The 19,024-nt window shown below is 42.8% G+C and overlaps 1 protein-coding gene across 1 annotated transcript; it reads right to left on the bottom strand.

Moving 5' to 3' along the window:
* Positions 1 to 6,493: 6,493 nt before the first annotated feature.
* On the bottom strand, positions 6,494 to 18,731 carry LOC122128958 (protein NLRC3-like). The gene is made up of 4 exons (XM_042704013.1): positions 18,586 to 18,731; positions 17,010 to 17,069; positions 14,471 to 14,754; positions 6,494 to 7,806 (listed from the first exon to the last, which is right to left on the bottom strand). Exons 1-4 carry the CDS (start codon positions 18,729 to 18,731, stop codon positions 6,695 to 6,697), a joined length of 1,602 nt encoding a protein of 533 aa, XP_042559947.1. The 3' UTR covers positions 6,494 to 6,694.
* Positions 18,732 to 19,024: the final 293 nt, after the last annotated feature.

The raw sequence follows: 19,024 nt of genomic DNA, 5'->3' as shown, positions 1-19,024 counted from the left end.
ACAGAACAATCAAGCTACGAGCAATAGAACCTAGTGTAACAATAAATACTATTTTACATAAGAAACAGAAAAAAGCTCTGGTAGTGCTAGGCAGCTCGTTCCACTAACGCGGAATCGAAGTCAGCAAAGAGAAAATGGAGGCGTTATAACGACTCGTACCTCCAGTATGGGTTCACTTGATGTGGCGAGGTAACGTGCCCCACACCAGTATGCCTGGTCTGCAGGGAGACGTTGGCTAATGCAGCCATGGTGCCTAGCAAGTTGGCAAGGGCACCTGGAGACCAAGCACCCGGCACACCAGAACAAAGATATTGAATATTTCAAAAGGCCTAAAACACAGGAATATCACACAGAGCAAACGTAGCTTTCCTACCGTGCGTGTGTGTGAGAAGGCCACAAAAGGCTAGTTTTTTAGTTGCCGAGTTGCTGGCTAAATCTAAAAAGCCACACACGTTAGCAGAGTCGCTCATATTACCAGCCTGCAAAAAAATGGTTGAGGTAATGCTAGGGCCAGATGCTGCAAAATAAATTGATAAAATCCCCCTCTCTGATAACACAATCAAACGTTGCATTGATGACATGTCGCAGGACATGGAATCTGTGCTGAATGAGAATCTACGGCAAAGGGGGAAATTTGCGCTTCAAATAGACAAGTCCACTGATGCTAGTGGCCTTTGCCAGCTGATAGCTAACGTGAGATACGTGTATGAGGACAAATTTACAGAGAACTTTTTATTTTGCAAAGAACTGGACAACCATGCTACCGGAGATGAGATATTCAGGGTGACAGACGAGTACTTGACGAATCATGATCTCAGCTGGGATATGTGCGTAGGTGTTTGCACTGACGGGGCGGCCTCGATGACCGGTCGGGTCAAAGGCTTCATAACAAAAGCCAAGCAGAAGAATCCTACCATGGTAGCGACGCATTGCATGTTGCATCGGGAGGCTCTAACTGCAAAAACGATGCCTCCAGACCTGACGGATGTTTTGAATGAGGTCGTAAAAATAGTGAATTACGTTAAGTCACGTCCCCTTCAAACACGGTTTTTGACTACCCTCTGCAGTGAAATGGGTTCAGAACACCAGGGTCTCTTACTGCACACAGAAGTCAGGTGGTTATCGAGGGGGAGAACACTGGCCCGTGTTTATGAACTAAGAGAAGAGTTGCAGGCATTTGCGAGGGACCATGACCTTCCTTTCAAAGACTTTTGGTGGCTTCAACTCGCTTACTTAGCTGACATTTTTGCCCACATGAATGAGCTAAATGCGAAAATGCAGGGGAGGAACGAAACTGTTCTGTCTGCAACAGACAAAATCAATGGATTTAGGTCAAAATTAGCTCTGTGGCGACAAAGAGTGGCTAAAAAAAACATCGACATGTTTCCACTGACAGCTACCAATACTACTGACAAGTCTGCAGTTTTTTTTTATTCAATATCTGCACATTTATCTGCCCTGAAGAAAAGATTTGAGACCTATTTCCCCAACAAAAACGAGGAATTTGATTGGGTTCGAGATCCATTTCACTCTCTTGCCACTGAATCAGCAGCGAGATGCCTGTCATCAGAAGGACAGGATGAGCTTGCTGAATTGCAAATGGACCGCACACTCAAGTTGCAACACAGTGAACTGTCTTTGGACACATTTTGGCTGCGTGTGGGTCAGGAATATCCCTCACTTTCAGAGAGTGCTATAAATGTGCTGATCCAATTCCCCACCTCCTACCTCTGTGAACTGGCTTTCTCCTCTCTCACATACATAAAGAATAAACTGAGGCAAAGGCTGTCAGTTGAACAGGACCTCCGTGTTGCACTGTCCACAATCCCTTGCATTGACAAACTCTGCAGTCAGAGACAGGCACATGTGTCCCATTAAGTTTATAAGTTGTATAACTATATTTTTGTGAACTTTATATTGAAGGTTTGTTCCTGATATGTTTTGTTGCTGCCAGTTTATTTCTCGATTATTACCAATACGTATTTTGGCTGTGATATAGTTGTGAGAGGGACAGACGTTGTCTGTTCATATTCTGTTCACTATTTATTCAAAAGTTCTATTAAATGAGTTGAATTAAAGAGAGTGGTTCATTTGAATATAACAAAAATGAGATAAACCTCACCTTCTCAATGTAATGCCTATAATAAAAGCAGTTATAGCCTATTCAACATATTACCAGGTTAAATCAAATGGCATAAAGTACAAATATGACACAAAGGAGGTTGAGAGTAAAAAGTCAAAAATAGGGGTGCCGTGGATGGAGAGAGATATGTTTAGGGGTGCCGTGAGCCAGAAAAGTTTGGGAACCACTGGTCTAGATTGCCATACTTGCACAGACGGCAGTGCTAAACGATCCCATTAGACGAGAGCAACATCCTGTGGGTTAACTTTTGCCCTTACAAGAGCATTTAAGTAGGTGGGAGCAGAACCAGCAATCACTCTGTAAGCAAGCACACGTGACTTGAACTTAATGCGAGCAGCTACAGGCAGCCAGTGGAGCTCAATGAGTAGCGGGGTGACGTGTGCCCTTTTCGGTTGGTTGAACACCAGACGCGCCATGGCGTTCTGGATCATCTGTAGTGGTTTCACCACGCATGCCAGCAGGCCCGTTAGGAGGGAAATCACCAAGGTTTGTACCAGCAGCTGGGTGGCATACTGGGTTAGGTACAGCCTGATTTTGCAAATGTTGAATAGAGCGAGGCGGGCATAACCGAGAGACATCGGCAATGTGGTTGGTGAATGTTAGTTGACACCTCGATTTCTTGTTGCTTTGGATGGAGCATATGATAAGGAGTCAATTTGTATATCGATGTTGCGGTGTATAGCCTGTTTGGCTGGAAAGACCAACAGTTTCATTTTGGCTAGATTAAGTCGAAGATGGTGATCCATGTAGATATATCAGAGAGACAATCCGTGATCCATGCCGAGACAGTAGTGTCGTCAGGAGGGAAAGACGGATACAGTTGGGTATCATATGCATAGTAGTGATAATGAAAAATCATGCGAATAGATGATTCGGGCCCAACGAGGTGGTGTAAATGGCAAAAACCAAGCCTTGGGGCACCCCTGTGGTGAGGTACAGACAGCTTGCCATGACACGTTGAATGAGCGTCCAGTGAGGTAAGATTCAAACCAGGAGTGTGCCCTGCCAGAAATTCCCATACTTGACAGTATAGACAGATGGATGCGGTGGTTGACTATGTCAAAAGCGGCCGATAAGTCAAGCAGGATGAGAACCGAGGATTGAGCTGATGCTCTAAATGTTTTTAGGGCCTCTGTCACAGAAAACAGGGCTGTTTCAGTTGAGTGACCGCTTTTAAACCAAACTTGTTTGGATTCATGAGATTGTTCCTTGACAGGAACTCTGTGACCTGTTTGGAAGCTGCCCTCTCAAAGGTTTTCGATTGGAGTGTGAGAAGTGAGACCGGCCGATAGTTTTCCACATGATTGGGATCGAGAGATACCTTTTTGAGCAGTGGTGTTACCCGAGCCACTTTGAATAAAGAGGGAAATGTTCCAGAAGTAAATTAAGCATTAATCACATGTGTGATTGCTGGTAAGAAGGTAGGCGATAGGGCTTGAAGGATATTGGATGGGATAGGATCCAACGGGCATGTAGTAGGACGGTTATATGTTAGGAGTTTGGAGACCTCACTCTCAGTGAGAGGGGTGAAAGAAGTAAAATATTCCAGTTGAAGTAGGGCTGAGTTTTCCCTTTAGATTTCTAAATGCATTGCTACATTTTACATGACAGTAATGGCATACTAATACAAAAACTGTCACAGAACATCAAGGCTTAGATGGGTGTTTTCCGGAAAAAGCAGAGTTTATTTGAGGATCCAGCCAGGGAATATGGGAAAAGTCACACACAAGGCGGACTCACAAACAAATGGGGAACACGATCAGCAGTATGAATGACTAACAAGAACAAGACTGTGTAGTTTTCGTTATGTCTGTTCCTGCCTATAGTCTAACTTTGGAACTACAGGATCACAAGATAATTCTAAGAACTTATATAACTGAACAGAACTCAGGAATACACATTCAACGAAAAGACTAAGACAAGGATTATACAGAAACAAAATAAAAAGATACAGAAACCAAAACCACATAGAGTCAAGCTTTGAATTACACAAAGATGGACAAACGTTATGAACTCAAAAGGCTAACAAGAATCAAAACTAAGATAAATGGCGTTGAACTCCAGTAAACGCAAACGCGACAATAAGTGAATTAGGATTTAACTCACGGATACTACAAGGGCTAACAATGGAGATCTATGGAATAAACTTTGAACATAAGCACAAGAACCAGGAAAAACCTGCACGCAGGGGTGCGGAACAATACAGAGACAGTCACAGAAGACCTGGGGTCGTGGGCATGGAGCTAGACCAGGAACTTCCTGGAGTCGGAACCCAGTGGACAAGGAAAGCTCTGAAGTTGTCTCCCAGGAGACGGAATCCTGGGAAAGCTAGAAGTCGTGGAAGCTGGTCGTCTTGGGCAATAACTACGTCCATGTATTGGCATTCATGTGCACACTACTCCTACACACTAGTGGTGCAGATTTCATATTGGCATATAACTTATAACTATAAATTATTAAATGTATTTCTCATACAGTTTTTATCATCTCGATCTTTGAACCCCCCCCAACGCCTTCTAACTGGTGAACATGGAATAATAAGAAACAACAAAAAAGTTTGCCGTTTAACCGTGAAAAACTTGGTTGGGTGTTAGTGGACGCTAAGTCAGAATTCCATTCCATTCCAAAACTCCATTATGGCTGATGGCTACATACAGCAAATACTATTTATTTCCATTGCATTATTTTTCCTTTCCTCAATAACGTATTCAGATACATCCCAAATACACAAAGACAGACACACACACACACACATACATATACATGCAAGACAGATAGTTACCATGGCATAACACTATTCACCATATAGATACTTCACCAGATACTTAAGCGTAATTTATAGTCAGCCTTTTACGCAGACACGTAGAGCCCTCTCCGTCATTGCAAACCCTCTCCGAGCACCTCTCCCTGGCCTGACGTGCACCTGCACGTGCAATTTTGTAACTTTCCGTCTCCGTCAATCGGTCAATACAACGCTGTTTACTTTGTGGGTAGTAGTATGTTAACATTAGATAGCAGATAGATTAGAAATCCCCTGAGACGTATTTTTCAGTTACAATAACTTTTTTACATTGCACTATTTCTCCGTAACTTCTGAAGTCAAACAAACAACTTTTATGTACAAATACGACCATATACGGAGTTTGGTCCGCCATCTTTTTTTTTCAGCGTCGCAATTTGATTGTTTGATTGTCTGGTCTTCAGGAAAAAACGTTGTACCCCGACTGTTCTGGCAGTGAATTGCTTTGCAACAGCCACCAACCGTCGGAGAACTGTCAAAGGTTCACAAGTCCATCAAAGCAACTGCGTAACTGTGTAACTACGCAGTCGTAGAAGCATATTTCGGCCATTACACCTACATACTTTTTTACAGTAGGCATCACTGAGAGACAGTGGCTCAATTGGGCATAACTAGATTAGTAGATCATTCCAAGAAATCCACATATAAGTCCAGACCAGTTACTACTCTATTTGTGAATACTGACTTTACTGTTAACAAAGGGCAGACTTAAATACAAAAATTCAAACTTACATTAAAATTTAAGCAATAAGATAATGTAAAGTGTAATTTCATGCCAAGTTATCAACCAAAGCGCTGCAGTGAAAATGGAATATTTATTTCCTATCACATGACTGACACATTTATGCATCTGCTGGTATCTTTACATGTTTCATACTGTACGTCAGCAGTAGATCGCAGTGACATCAAAACTATGAATCAGTAATGCACAGTTCTGTAGTGGAAGGGACATAATCAACACAAGTTCACATTTTGTCACAAATAACAATGAACAAATAAGTTTATCCATCTCCATTAGAAACTCACCGTGCCCTTCTGTAGCATCTCACAGCAGGGAGCAGTCTCCTGCGTCCCTCATCTGATGTGTTGTATTTCTTCAGGTCAAACTCATCCAGCACCTCCTCAGACATCAGAAGTATGTGGGCCAGTGCTGAACAGTGAGCAGGAGACAATTTCAGTTTGATGTTCTTTGGTGACTCCAGATATTTCTTAATTTCTTTGTCCATGGAATGATTGTTCATTTCAAATAAGCAATGGAAAAGATTGATGCATCGTTCAGGAGAGAGATCTTCCCTGTTGAGCTTCTTAATGTATTGACATATTTCCTTGGTGCTCTTTGAGCTGCTGTATTCATGGTTCAGTAGACCTTTCAAAAGTCTCTGATTGCTCTCCAGAGAGATGCCCATAAGGAAGCGAAGGAAAAGATCCAGGTGTCCATTCCTGCTCCTCAGAGCCTCATCCACTGCACTCTTAAGTAACACATGTAGATGGTAATTAGATTGTAAGCCCAGCACTGATTGAAGAGATGATAAAACAGATGGACTGGGTTCATGTTCTTCACTGAGGAGGGATTTCAGTGCCTTGAGGTTCTTTGTCACATAAGAGTGAAACACACACACAGCTGCCAGAAACTCCTGGATGCTCAGATGCACAAAGCAGTAGACCTTCCTCTCATGAAACAGATATTCTTCCTTGAAGATTTCAGTGCACATGCCAGAGTACACTGAGGCTTCACTGACATCAATGCCACACTATATCAGATCTTCGTCATAAAACATCAGATTGCCATTCTCTAGATTCTTGAAAGCCAGTTCTCCAAGCTTCAGTGAAATCTCTTTCTGAGATTTTAAAAGTTTCTCTCCATCTGTCTCAGTTCCACTCTGATACTTCTGATCCTTCCTTCTGGTCTGGATGAGCAAGAAGTGTATGAACATCTCAGTCAGAGTTTTTGGAATGTCTTTAGTGTTGTCCAGCATCTGCTGAAGTACAGTGGCTGCAATCCAACAGAAGACTGGAATGTGGCACATGATGTGGAGACTCCTGGATGCCTTAATGTGTGAGATGATTCTGCTGGCCTGACTCTCCTCACTGATTCTCTTCCTGAAGTACTCTTCCTTTTGAGGGTCATTGAACCCTCGTACTTCTGTCACCTGATCGATGCACTGAGCAGGAATTTGACTGGCTGCTGCTGGTCGAGAGGTTATCCAGATGCGTGCAGAGTGAAGCAGACTTCCTTGAATGAGGCTTGTCATCAGAACATCCACTGATGATGTTTGTTTACAGTCAGATATCATGTTCTGTTGGTAATTCAGAGGTAATCGACTCTCATCCAAACCATCAAAGATGAACACAACCTGACAGTCTTTGTATTCTTCACCATCCTTCAGCTCCTTCAGTTCAGGATGGAAGTCAAGCAGAAGCTTGTGAAGACTATACTTATCACGCCTGACCAAATTCAGCTCACGGAAAGGAAGGGGAAATATAAAGTCTACATTCTGATAGGCTACCCCATCTATCCAATCAAGAATGAACTTCTGCACTGAGACTGTTTTTCCAATGCCAGCAACACCTTTGGTCATCACAGTTCTGATGTGCTTCTCCTGTCCAGGTAAGGGCTTGAAGATGTCATTGCAGTTGATTGGTCTGTCTTCTGTGGTTTGTGCTCTGGATGCTGACTCTACCTGCCAAACCTCATGTTCCTTATTCACCCCTTCACTCTCTCCCTCTGTGATGTAGAGCTCAGTGTAGATCTTATTGAGGGGTGTCTCAGCTCCTGGTTTGATGATGCCTTCAGATATGTTCTCAAACTTCCTCTTCAGACTGGCTTTATGCTTCTCTATAACTCTCCTCAGGACTTCATCAGCTGTGAACAAAAATGAACAAAGTAACCTATTAGTATCATGTGTATTATTAATCACAATATTGATTTTCATTTGTGATTGCTTTCACCAAATTACCATTGACATTCCAGACACAAATATCCATTTGCTTTTAACTAATGTTGCTCCTTACACATTAAAATGGAATTCATCTTATCTGCTGTAGAGCTACATTCTAAAACCCTGTCTGATAATCTAGAGCAGGGATGGGGAATCTTTCTCCTACCAAGAGCCATGCGATTATTTAGAAAGTAATTTGTGGACCTACATGACTACACCTAGAGTGTGTCTACTACCGAACACTTTACGAAGTACACTGCAATACAGTGCACTGACATACAGTGCACTGACATCTGTAGTGCACTCATCGCTGATAAGTGCTGTATCAAATGGAACACTTACGTTAACCACTTGGCGGAAGTGACGGACGCACGTTGTATACGGGGACTTTTATTTTGATAAGTTAATGAATAAGGGAATAAAACAAATCTGTTCACGGCACCCGCGAAATTAAGGCGGGAGTGACGTACGCAAATCTGCTCGCGATACCCGCGAAACTAAAACTGACAAAATGAACGCACTGCTTGCCCTCTTTTTGTCCCTTGTTTACCCCTTTCTCCTCCCCATGTGGAAACTGCAATACCTCCACACCCGCGGCAGGAACCTCCGCCTTCTGGCTGCACTCGAGATGGTATGTAAATTTAATTGTGATTTTGCCTTACCTTCACAGCATAGCTTCATGTAGTAGTTGCAATTAAATTATCCTAGCTAGGTATGCTACATTCTCAATTATCTTTGTCAGAAGTAGCCTTCTTCTTTGCAATCCACATACACGCCATATGGAAATAAAACATGACAAATCTGTATATGTTTGTCCCTAGATTCCAATTAGTTTTAAGAATTATCCACTGAAATGATAGGCATCATCTGCTTGAATTCACACAGTAATAGGCCTACTTTGACTGACTGTACTTTTATACACATCTCTGTTGTAGTTAAGTTTACCCTGATACAGGAATCATTTAGCAATTGAACACACAGGCATATTAATTATTGTTACAAACAAGCATCAATTCTAATATAAATCAGAAAACACAATAAAAGACTACAAAACCTCAATGACAATATTTTATTGATAAAATTACTTACATATTAATATAATCTTCCCTTCCCCTCCCCACACACTCTACAGCAGCCACCCAGTCCCAGGCGGCGCTGCCGTATCAATGTCGCAATGCCACTGCTGGCATTGTATTTTGATGGCCACAGTGACATGAGGGTGGACTTCAGGCTCACCCGAGAGTCATTTAACGCCCTCATGGCTGTGCTGGGCACTGATTGTGACCATGGTTGGGGCCCTGAGATCTCCTGTCTTGTTTTTATTTTTTGGCTTGCCAGCGCCACCTCCTACCGGGTGGTGGCCAGGGCCTTCGACATGCCCCGGGCCACCGTTCACCGGCTGGTGCACAGGATGAGTGGGCAGATCGCTGCGCTCCTGTACACCGTTGTCCGCCACCCTACAGGAGAGGAACTCCCACGCCTAGGTGCCCGCTTCGCCCGTCTAGCTGGGTCAGCAGCCTTCAGCAGAGTGGTGGGGGCTATTGATGGCTGCCACATCCGAGTAAAGCCCCCAGCGGAGGATGCTGCCTGTTATTTCAACAGGAAGCTTTTTCACTCCATCCAGCTGCAGGCCATCTGTGATAATAAGTGTAAATTTATAGATGTGTGTGTGGGCTACCCAGGCTCAGTGCATGATGCCAGGGTCCTAAAAAACAGCCCCATCTACTATGAGCAGTCATACCCTCCACCAGGATACTGTATCCTTGGGGATGGTGGCTACCCCTGCCTGTCCCAACCCATCTGCCTCATGACCCTCTTCAGGCAGCCTGTCCGCAACCACCTCCAAGCACGCTACAACTGCTGCCTGTCAAAGGCGAGGTGTGTTGTGGAGAGGTCCTTTGGGATACTGAAGACGCGATGGCGGTCCATCTTCTTGAAGGCCCTGGAGGTGGATGTGAGGTTTGTGCCAGAGGTCATTGTCTGCTGCACTGTGCTCCACAACATCTGCCTCACCAACGGTGACCTGCTGGAGCCAGATGCAGATGTCGGGAGGGCAGCAGAGGACCAGCCAGCAGCAGAACCAGCACCAGCACCTCCAGGAAACGTCTCTGGGGCAGAAAACAGAGAAAGGATAGCCATTCAGTGCTATGTCCCAGACCATGACTACATTTAAATTAATGCAATACATATTTATAAGGGGTTCTGAACACCAGAATTGCCCTATAATTGGCAAACAATTTATGAGTTTGTAATATTTCACCATCACCATTTCACTTGTTTAGCAAATTATTTTGTCAATATGCCTCTAAAATTCCACAAGAGACTACTTTTCAAATGTATGCAGTTTAAAACTAAAATATAAATAAGCATTTTATAAGAAGAATATAACTAATCTCTTGCACATTTCAGTATGAGCTCCTAACAGCCCGCCCATTAGCAAATGACAGCTACTCATATGATAAGGGTATGGAAATTCAGTGGTCACTATTGACTTCCTAGAAAAGTAAAACAGGCCTCAGCCCCCTACGGGTTAAGTGTTAGTAAACAGACATGTACATAAATCTTAAGTAACCAGGCTTTATTACTTGTCCAGAAATATTTATTTTTATTTTTATTTTTATTTATTATTTATTTTTGTCCAGAAATTCTCTCCAAAAGGGTGAGGAGGCGCTCCTCTCTGGCAGCTGCCTCACTCATTCTGGCGGCTGTCTCCCTGTCTCGCCGCTCCTCTCTCGCTGCCGTCTCCCTCCTCTCTGCTGCTGTCTCCCTCTCTCTGGCGGCTGCCTCTCTTTCCCTCCTCTCCTCACTCTCTCTAAGAAAGTTGAACCTCCTCTCCTCTAAGGCAACCGCCTCCCCGTGTCGCCGCTCCTCTCTCTCTGCAAACTCTCTTGCCTCGCTCGCCCTGGCCTCCTCTGCTCTCCTCTGCCTCTGTTCCATCTCTGCCCATGCCTCAGAGATCCTCCTGTCATTCTCCTCTATGACCCTAGCAACCTCCACATTGTCTACCCTCCGCCTTTTTGGGGTTGACAATGTGGAGGAAGCTCCACTCAAATTTCTGATTGGGAGGGGTGTGACCACAGCGGGGGGGGGGGGTCCCTGCCACTTCCCGGCTGGATGAGGCAAAGAGGACTGGAGGGGTCACAGATGGCCTGGCCCCCAGTGCCTCATCCATAAGGGCATACCACTTCCAAGAAGCAGCAGTGACCCCACCCCCCTCTGTGCTCACACCCGTCCAGGGTTTCTTGAGCTCCTGCGGATGAAAAGACAGCCAAACTGAAGTTGCACATCATTGCGCCTTCAACTGATCTGGTAATTGGTTATTGAACTGAAGGCTGACCATACGATTACTTTACATTACTTTGAGCACAATACATAGATAAGAACAAGAGTAACAACAATCACCCTAATCATAATATATTGCATCCATGTACATGTACACTGCATGTAAATACTCACTAGCCATGCCATCTCTACATTGTGCAAGTGTGTTACTCTACAGGGGCAAAGTTATGATCAAGAAAGATACTTTATTGGACTAGGCTTTGTTGGACACTAGGCTTAATCTGACCTTATATTTGTGGATGAGGTTCTCCCACCTCTTTTTCACGAGCTTGGGATCCAACCTCCCAAGCCCGCTCTCCTTTATGAAGACCCTGGTGGAAATATATGCTGCTTTAACATCTTGCCTCAACCACATCCCTGACACAGTAATGACCACATTGATCATTGCAAGGTTAGCAACTAAGGCAACCATTTAGAGTAAAGTCCTATTAGCTACCATATGAGTCATTTTACTTACTCAAATCCAGTCACGGAGGCGTTCCTCTTCCCCGTGAAGAGGGATTTGTGCAGCGACCGCCACGGGATTAAGGCCCTCGTGTCCTCGTCTGTCCCTAGACATGTGAAATACCACGACATTAAAAAATAAAAAACACACAACAATGATTGAAAGCTACAATTATTTCCCGCTCGTCAAGCTAAAAGTGTCCGATAAAAGCGCCGCACTGGCAAAGAGGACCGGGTGGTGGATTAGCCAGCTAGCTTATCATAACTGCCATGCAGATCCAATGGCATCTAATGCTACCTAGCTAGCTACCGTAGCCATCTTGTAACGATAGCTATCGTAACGGTATTAATTATCGGGCGGCGTGTGGGCAAACGTTCGCATTGTCATGTTAACCCGTTATTAAACTGAGCATATCCATTATTAAAATTGCTATTTCGATTGTTTAACAGAACAGCCGTTGTTTAACACTGTCCGACTACTGACAAGCGCCTGGAGCCCGCCACCTGCCCCCGCTCGTCAAGCTAAAAGTGTCCGATAAAAGTGCACCATCACCGGACTCGCAAAGAGGACCGGGTGGTGGATTAGCCAGCTAGCTTATCATAACTGCCATGCAGATCCAATGGCATCTAATTCTACCTAGCTAGCTAGGTATGCTAACAGTCGGTATACATCATATACATCGTTAACGCCACCAAATACTCATGTCGCTGGCTTTAATCTGAGAATGGCATGTTAGTAGTACATTTTAATATCAGTACCATGTTTAATTCCGCTGATACTTACATGTACGGTCTGTAGGCTCCTCTTGCGCTACCGTAGCCATCTCGTCCGCCATTGTTTTAGAAATAAAATGAAAAGCTGGCGAGAGGGCTCCTCCTCTTCCGCTACGTAGCCAAGATGGCGCCCGTTTTGGGCCAGTAGTGTCCATCGTTTCACACTGCATTTTTTGCCCGTTTTGCAGTGCGCCATCCGGGTACTTTCAGTGCACTGAATTCTGCTGGTTTTGTCAGTGTGGCGCCCTAAGCACTGAAAGTCAGTGCTCGAAGTGCTCAAGTGTCCGGTAGTAGACACACCCCTAGTCTACTTCAAAATATTAGTTATAGTAATGATGTTGTATTAGTACATAATATTTAATATATAGTACTTAATATTATAACTAAATTAAAATAATGCATTTATGAATTATCCCACTGAATGACAAACAGAATGAAGTCAATGTTTAAATGTATATAATTTCATTCTCCAATTGACTTGAAGTCCTGTGTAAATGCTATATGGCCCAAAGGTTGGAAGTTCCCGACCCCTGGTCCAGCCAATCTGAACCCTCATGTTGTGTTTGCAACATGGTTAGACTTGTTGTGGAATGCTGCTGTAGTCTCTCCACCCGATCTACTTGTAGAAACCCCCGGCCTTCATGTACCCACCTCCACCACACTGTCATGCCCTTAATCTACACCAAAGTCTGTGCTAGCAATGTACATAATTGCCACCATCAACATAGTTTTCTGTTCCATTACTCTACTTACCCTTGAAATAGTAACCTACGAGCACACTGTATACCCACTAAGCTGTTCTACAATACTTGATATTACATCATGATACGAGTATGAATTTATCTCTCATGTGTCTGACTGTCTCCCATCCCCTTCTTCTCCCTCCAGTTCTGCCCCTTCTTACCCTACCATTGTGCTATAAGGGGGTTCAGGCCTAGGGCTCTGTAAAGTGCCTAAAGACACTTTTTAGTTTTGTTGTATAAATTAAATTGAACTTAATGTAATTCTTGTGGTATCAGTCATAATTGACCGGTGTGACAAATGTTAGTTAAGCTTTTTAAAACCTTTGATTTAGATCTATTTTGATTTAAACCATTTTAACGATGCAATTAATTGTTTGACAATGATATATTATTTCTATGTTTTAAGTTTATTAAAATTAAATAAATAAATAAAGTTTTAAAATGCTGTTGTATCTGTCAATTTTATTCAAAATAAGGGACATTCAAAAACAACTTTAACACATACGACAACTGCAAATAAATATTTACCATCTAATCTTTTTACACTCATCTTTTTACACTTGACACTTGGTATGGGCCTATGTACACCTCTTTTAATCAAACACTATTCACTTTGATGTTCAAATGGGATGGAGTTTCTGTGTATAAAAGCACATAAATGTGTTCTTCGTTAACAGTGCAAGACTATGGGTAACCTATAGCAATGACTATCCTGTGTCAGTGTGATCTTCACACACTTTGCTCATACTGGAGGTGGGGGTGCTACACTCCCACTACACCACTGATTCTACATTAATTCCACCTTTTACATTTCTGTTGTGATAAAGTGATGTAATGTTGTTTAGGTCATATCCAAGTCAAATACAATAATCAAAGATCAACTCAAAACAAAAAGCTTTCTACTTTGACTGTTTGAGAAGTTAAAATGGCTGAAAGGAAGACTGAATAAGATACAGATCTTTCCAGTAAGACAGACAAGAAGTAGAGATCTTTCCAGCCCCAATGGACTGATGAATATGCGTATGAGGAGAGAGCTGCACATGGGGCATGTGTGCATAATCTTCTTGGGATTTACACTCAAAATGGAGGCCCCAACAACAACAACAATGAGAAGAATAATAACTTGGCTAAAACTATATATATATTTATTCTTTTTTTTCTGGCTCCTTTAACACAATGCACTATTTTTGTACAGCTCTGCCAGCTGAAAAGGTTCCCGACCCCTGTCTTATAAGCTATTCCTCCATCAGATCTCATAAAAGTATAAACATCAGGAAACCCTCACCTAGTTTGCTTCTTCTTTCTGGTGTGTGTTCAGTGTGCAGGTGTCTGCTGCTTTCTACCATGTCTGTGTGTTCATCCAGACGAGGCTGTAGAGGAGGTTGAGTTCTGCATGTCTTTCCACACTGGGGACAGGCTTGGTCTCCTGGTAGTCCAGGCTGCTCCCAGTAGCTGCTGATGCACTGCCTGCAGAAACTGTGTCCACTGGTGGTGATGACTGGGTCCCTCAGTACCCTCTCACACACTCCACACCTGGACTGATCCTGGGTCAGATCAGCACTCAATTCACTGCAGAGACATAATTGAAGCAGAGTTAATATTTACCCATAGTGAAGGAAATTAATTATTACCCTCACAAGGATGCCAAAATGAGATCCGACTGGGATACATTTCAGTACTTTGAGAAATACATAGACAGTGAATTGTTCCATGATATGTCAGTTTTCACAAATTAGTGTGACGTAACCCGACCCCTGAAGAACTGAAGACTGTCTTTGAAATGTCTATCTACATGGCTTGCCTTAGGTACATACAAATTAAGATGAGCTGGGAAACCAAGACAAGAGTAGAAATCAGCTGACTCAATGTAAATATAGATAGACACTTCAAGTTGCCAAACTCTATCAAAATCATCAACAATGTTGATGTGACAGCAGAAGAAAAGAGGAATCTCCTGTGGTGAGGAGGGGCAAGGTATTGGCTTTGGGGCACAAGCAGTTCTACGCTTGTCTGAGTCAGTTACAAGAAGAACTCCCTTATACTTTCATAGGTAGTTAATTTCTGTAAAACTTCATGGTATAATGAGGGTAAATGGAATTCCAGCTACTTTCACCCTCATGAAGAGAGTGCCAAAGAGTGCCATGTGTTGCTGCTTAATATGGGCGGTGTAGACGTCAGCGACCACATGCTGAGTTATAACTGAATTAGCTGCCATTTTTCACTTCTTTAACCTCACAGTTGCTAACTCATGGCTCCAGTGCAAGAGTTAACTACGCCCCAAAAGTCTAGGGAATCTCTCACACACACACACACACACACACACACACACACACACACACACACACACACACACACACACACACACACACACACACACACACACACACACAAACTCTCTCTCTCTATAACAGATACACCTCTACATGTTTTCCATTATGGAGTTTAAGTTAAATATTTACTTTGTTAATTCAGAATGAATGAATCACACCAACACACACACACACTCACTCAACAGTGTTTGTGTGTGTGAGCGAGAGAGAGTGTGTGTATGTATGTGTGTATGTGTGTGTGTGTGTGTATGTATGTGTATGTGTACGTGTACGTGTGTGTGTGTGTGTGTGTGTGTGTGTGTGTGTGTGTGTGTGTGTGTGTGTGTGTGTGTGTGTGTGTGTGTATAGAGTTGCATGTGACAACACTGACATGTTTGAATAACTTATGTGAAAACGACTCACTTTAGAACTGATGGAACTGGTTCACTGCTGAAGTTAAGAGGCAGAGGCATGGACTGGTCACTCTTCATGGACACACAGCTGGGCACTGGAGATGGAGGTCTATGTGTGTGTCGTCTACAAACACAAGGATACACAAGAAACCAATTACCATAGACTAATTTATCTGTGGAATGATTGAATGTGTTCACACTTAATGCTATATGACAATATCTAAAGCAATGTAGAATGAACCTATCTCTCACACACACACACACACACACACACACACAGACACACACACACACACACTCTCTATGACAGATACACCTCTATATGTTTTCCATTATGGAGTTTAGGCTATACCTTTTCTTTGTTAAGGATGGGAAGCTTTAGCTTTTTTATCTTATCTTACCAATACTGTTTCATAACAGTGTTTGTGTGTGTGATTATTTGTGTGTGTGTGTGTGAGTGAGTGAGAGTGAGAGAGAGAGTGTGTGTGTGTGTGTGTGTGTGTGTGTATAGAGTTGCATGTGACAACACTGACATGTTTGAATAACTTATGTGAAAACTACTCACTTTAGAACTGATGGAACTGGTTCACTGCTGAAGTTAAGAGGCGGAGGCATGGACTGATCACTCTTCATGGACACACAGCTGGGCACTGGAGATGGAGGTCTGTGTGTGTGTCGTCTACAAACACAAGGATACACAAGAAACCAATTAACATAGACTCATTTATGTGTGGAATGATTGAATGTGTTCACATTTAATGTTAAATAACAATATCGGCACCAATGTAGAATGAATGAATCACTTACTTACACACACACACACAAACAAAAACTCTCTCTCTCTCTCTCTCTCTCTCTCTCTTTATAACAGATACACCTCTACATGTTTACCATTATGGAGTTTAGGTTAAATATTTGCTTTGTTAATGCAGAGTGAATTAATCACACACAAGAGTTGTGAGTGAGTTGTGAGTGAGAGAGAGAGAGTGTGTGTGTGTGTGTGTGTGTGTGTGTGTGTGTGTGTGTGTGTGTGTGTGTGTGTGTATAGAGTTGCATGTGACAACACTGACATGTTTGAATAACTTATTTCAAATCTACTCACTTTAGAACTGATGGAACTGGTTCACTGCTGAAGTTAAGAGGCAGAGGCATGGACTGATCACTCTTCATGGACACACAGCTGGGCACTGGAGATGGAGGTCTATGTGTGTGTCGTCTACAAACACAAGGAGACACAAGAAACCAATCAACATAGATTCATTTATCTGGAATAAATGAATGTGTTCACCCTTAATGTTATATAACAATATCTTCACCAATGTAGAATTCTTCTCTCCCTCCCTCTCTCTCACACACACACACACACACACACACACACTCCTACATACACAATCTCACGTGATCTCTGCTATAGGCATCTCAGACCCACGGCCAGCTACCAAGCCAAATATGCTTACTATCAGCTCTCTAAATCAAGCATTCTGATGGGTGGACTAGTGAGATAAGAGTAAGAGGGGCAGAAAAGTGGACAACAGGCACGTCCAAACAGTACTGGCAAATGGGGCAAAGCATGGGATTGGACTGGCTGATGTTGGAACACAACTTCAAGTTCCATAGTGTATTGTACTGAGACTAGGGCTGGGCACTTAATTGAATTTGACTTATGATTGTGACTTCCAACAGTTATGAAAACAACATAATCGAGATAAAAAGATATTTTTTTCTGTATTACGTTTCACAATGATGCCCTCGATTGTTCATGTGTTATAAATCACAGCCCTTTCATATTCAATTAAATAAAAGCATTGAGGGTTCAGCATTGCAGGCTCATTTCTGTGTGCACAATCACACCACTGCGTGAATGAGTAAACGTGACCTGAATATTGACCAAAATAATATGATTCATTCTCGCATGGGTCTAGAGAATAAGTCAGTAGAGGCATTATTCCCATGAAAGGATTGATAGAGGTGGGAGACACTCTAAGAGACTGTCTAGTCCCCACTGCAAACTACAGACAGTGATGTTGGTGTTGGACATTTCTTTATAGTCACATATTCCTGATCAGAAACATGGTCTTGTGTTCTGAGCGTGAGCGCATTGTTTACTTTATATAGTTCAAGATTCCCTTTAAAGATGCGATTTAGGAATAATTTGAAAGGATGAAGTTAAAGTATGCAGAACTGGTAGCAGAAGCGAGGGAGCAAGGTTGGCAAGCGCACACAAGACCAGTGGAGATAGATGTTAGAGGCTTTGTAGCTAAATCAACCACAAGACTTCTGTTCAATTTTGTTTTTTAAGGACGGTCACTCAAATGAGCTTGAAAGGAGTCTGAGGCTGCTGAAAAAGCGTGCCGGTGGTTGTGGCTGAGGTGCTCACAGACGACTTGGGGTTGTGAATTCACCTGAACTAAAACTATACAATCTATAGTTGGGCAGTTGTTATATTGGTTATATTAGAATGTTAGGCATGAGTGACCAAAGCGCACTCAAATCCCAGCCAGAAATTGTAAAATGTTTATTTGATGGAAATTCTTTTTCACTGGCAGTTGTAATTGCATTTAATCTCAATATGCGCTTGGTCCAAGCATGTGTGTGTGTGTGTGTGTGTGTGTGTGTACATGGGTGAGTGTGTCTGAGCAAGTTTGTGCTTGAGGTGAATTCATGCTTTCTGTACTCACCCTGCATTGGTCTGTGTTGATGTGCTGCTCATGTTTCCAGGATCATCCATGTCCTGGTCATTCTTCATGGTCACACCGCTGTGTAGTGCAGACTCTGGTCTGAGTGTCTTACTGTGACCTGCAGCCTCCTCCACGTCTTGATTCATTTCAGAATTTGTGACTTGCTAGGCCTGTACAGCAGATTAGAAACACCATTATAGCCTCTGTGTAAAATACTAAAACTCATACTTTAGACACATGAAGTGGCGCTGGCATATAACAAGCCTTTCATGACAGACTACGATGACCTGATATGGCATAGCTCAGCTTGGGCACAGCAACACAGAGGTAAACTGCTTTGTGAGCTCCATATTTTTCATGAATAAAATGCATGGATCCACCCGGTCATTTGGACCAACACAATATTAAATACATTTAGTGTAAAATATTCTTTCCCACA

Source organism: Clupea harengus, unplaced genomic scaffold, assembly GCF_900700415.2.
Source record: "Clupea harengus unplaced genomic scaffold, Ch_v2.0.2, whole genome shotgun sequence".
Taxonomy (NCBI): domain Eukaryota; kingdom Metazoa; phylum Chordata; class Actinopteri; order Clupeiformes; family Clupeidae; genus Clupea; species Clupea harengus.
The sequence above is the reverse complement of the archived record's forward strand: the minus strand, read 5'-3'. Positions and strand labels throughout refer to the sequence as shown.

Coding starts and splice junctions, on each gene's coding strand:
- LOC122128958 (XM_042704013.1), bottom strand. CDS start 18,731: ATGAATCAAGACGTGGAGGAGGCTGCAGGTCACAGTAAGACACTCAGA. Junction 17,070..18,585: donor TCAACACAGACCAATGCAGG/GTGAGTACAGAA, acceptor GTCCATGAAGAG/TGATCAGTCCATGCCTCTGC. Junction 14,755..17,009: donor CCAGTTCCATCAGTTCTAAA/GTGAGTAGATTT, acceptor ATGTCTCTGCAG/TGAATTGAGTGCTGATCTGA.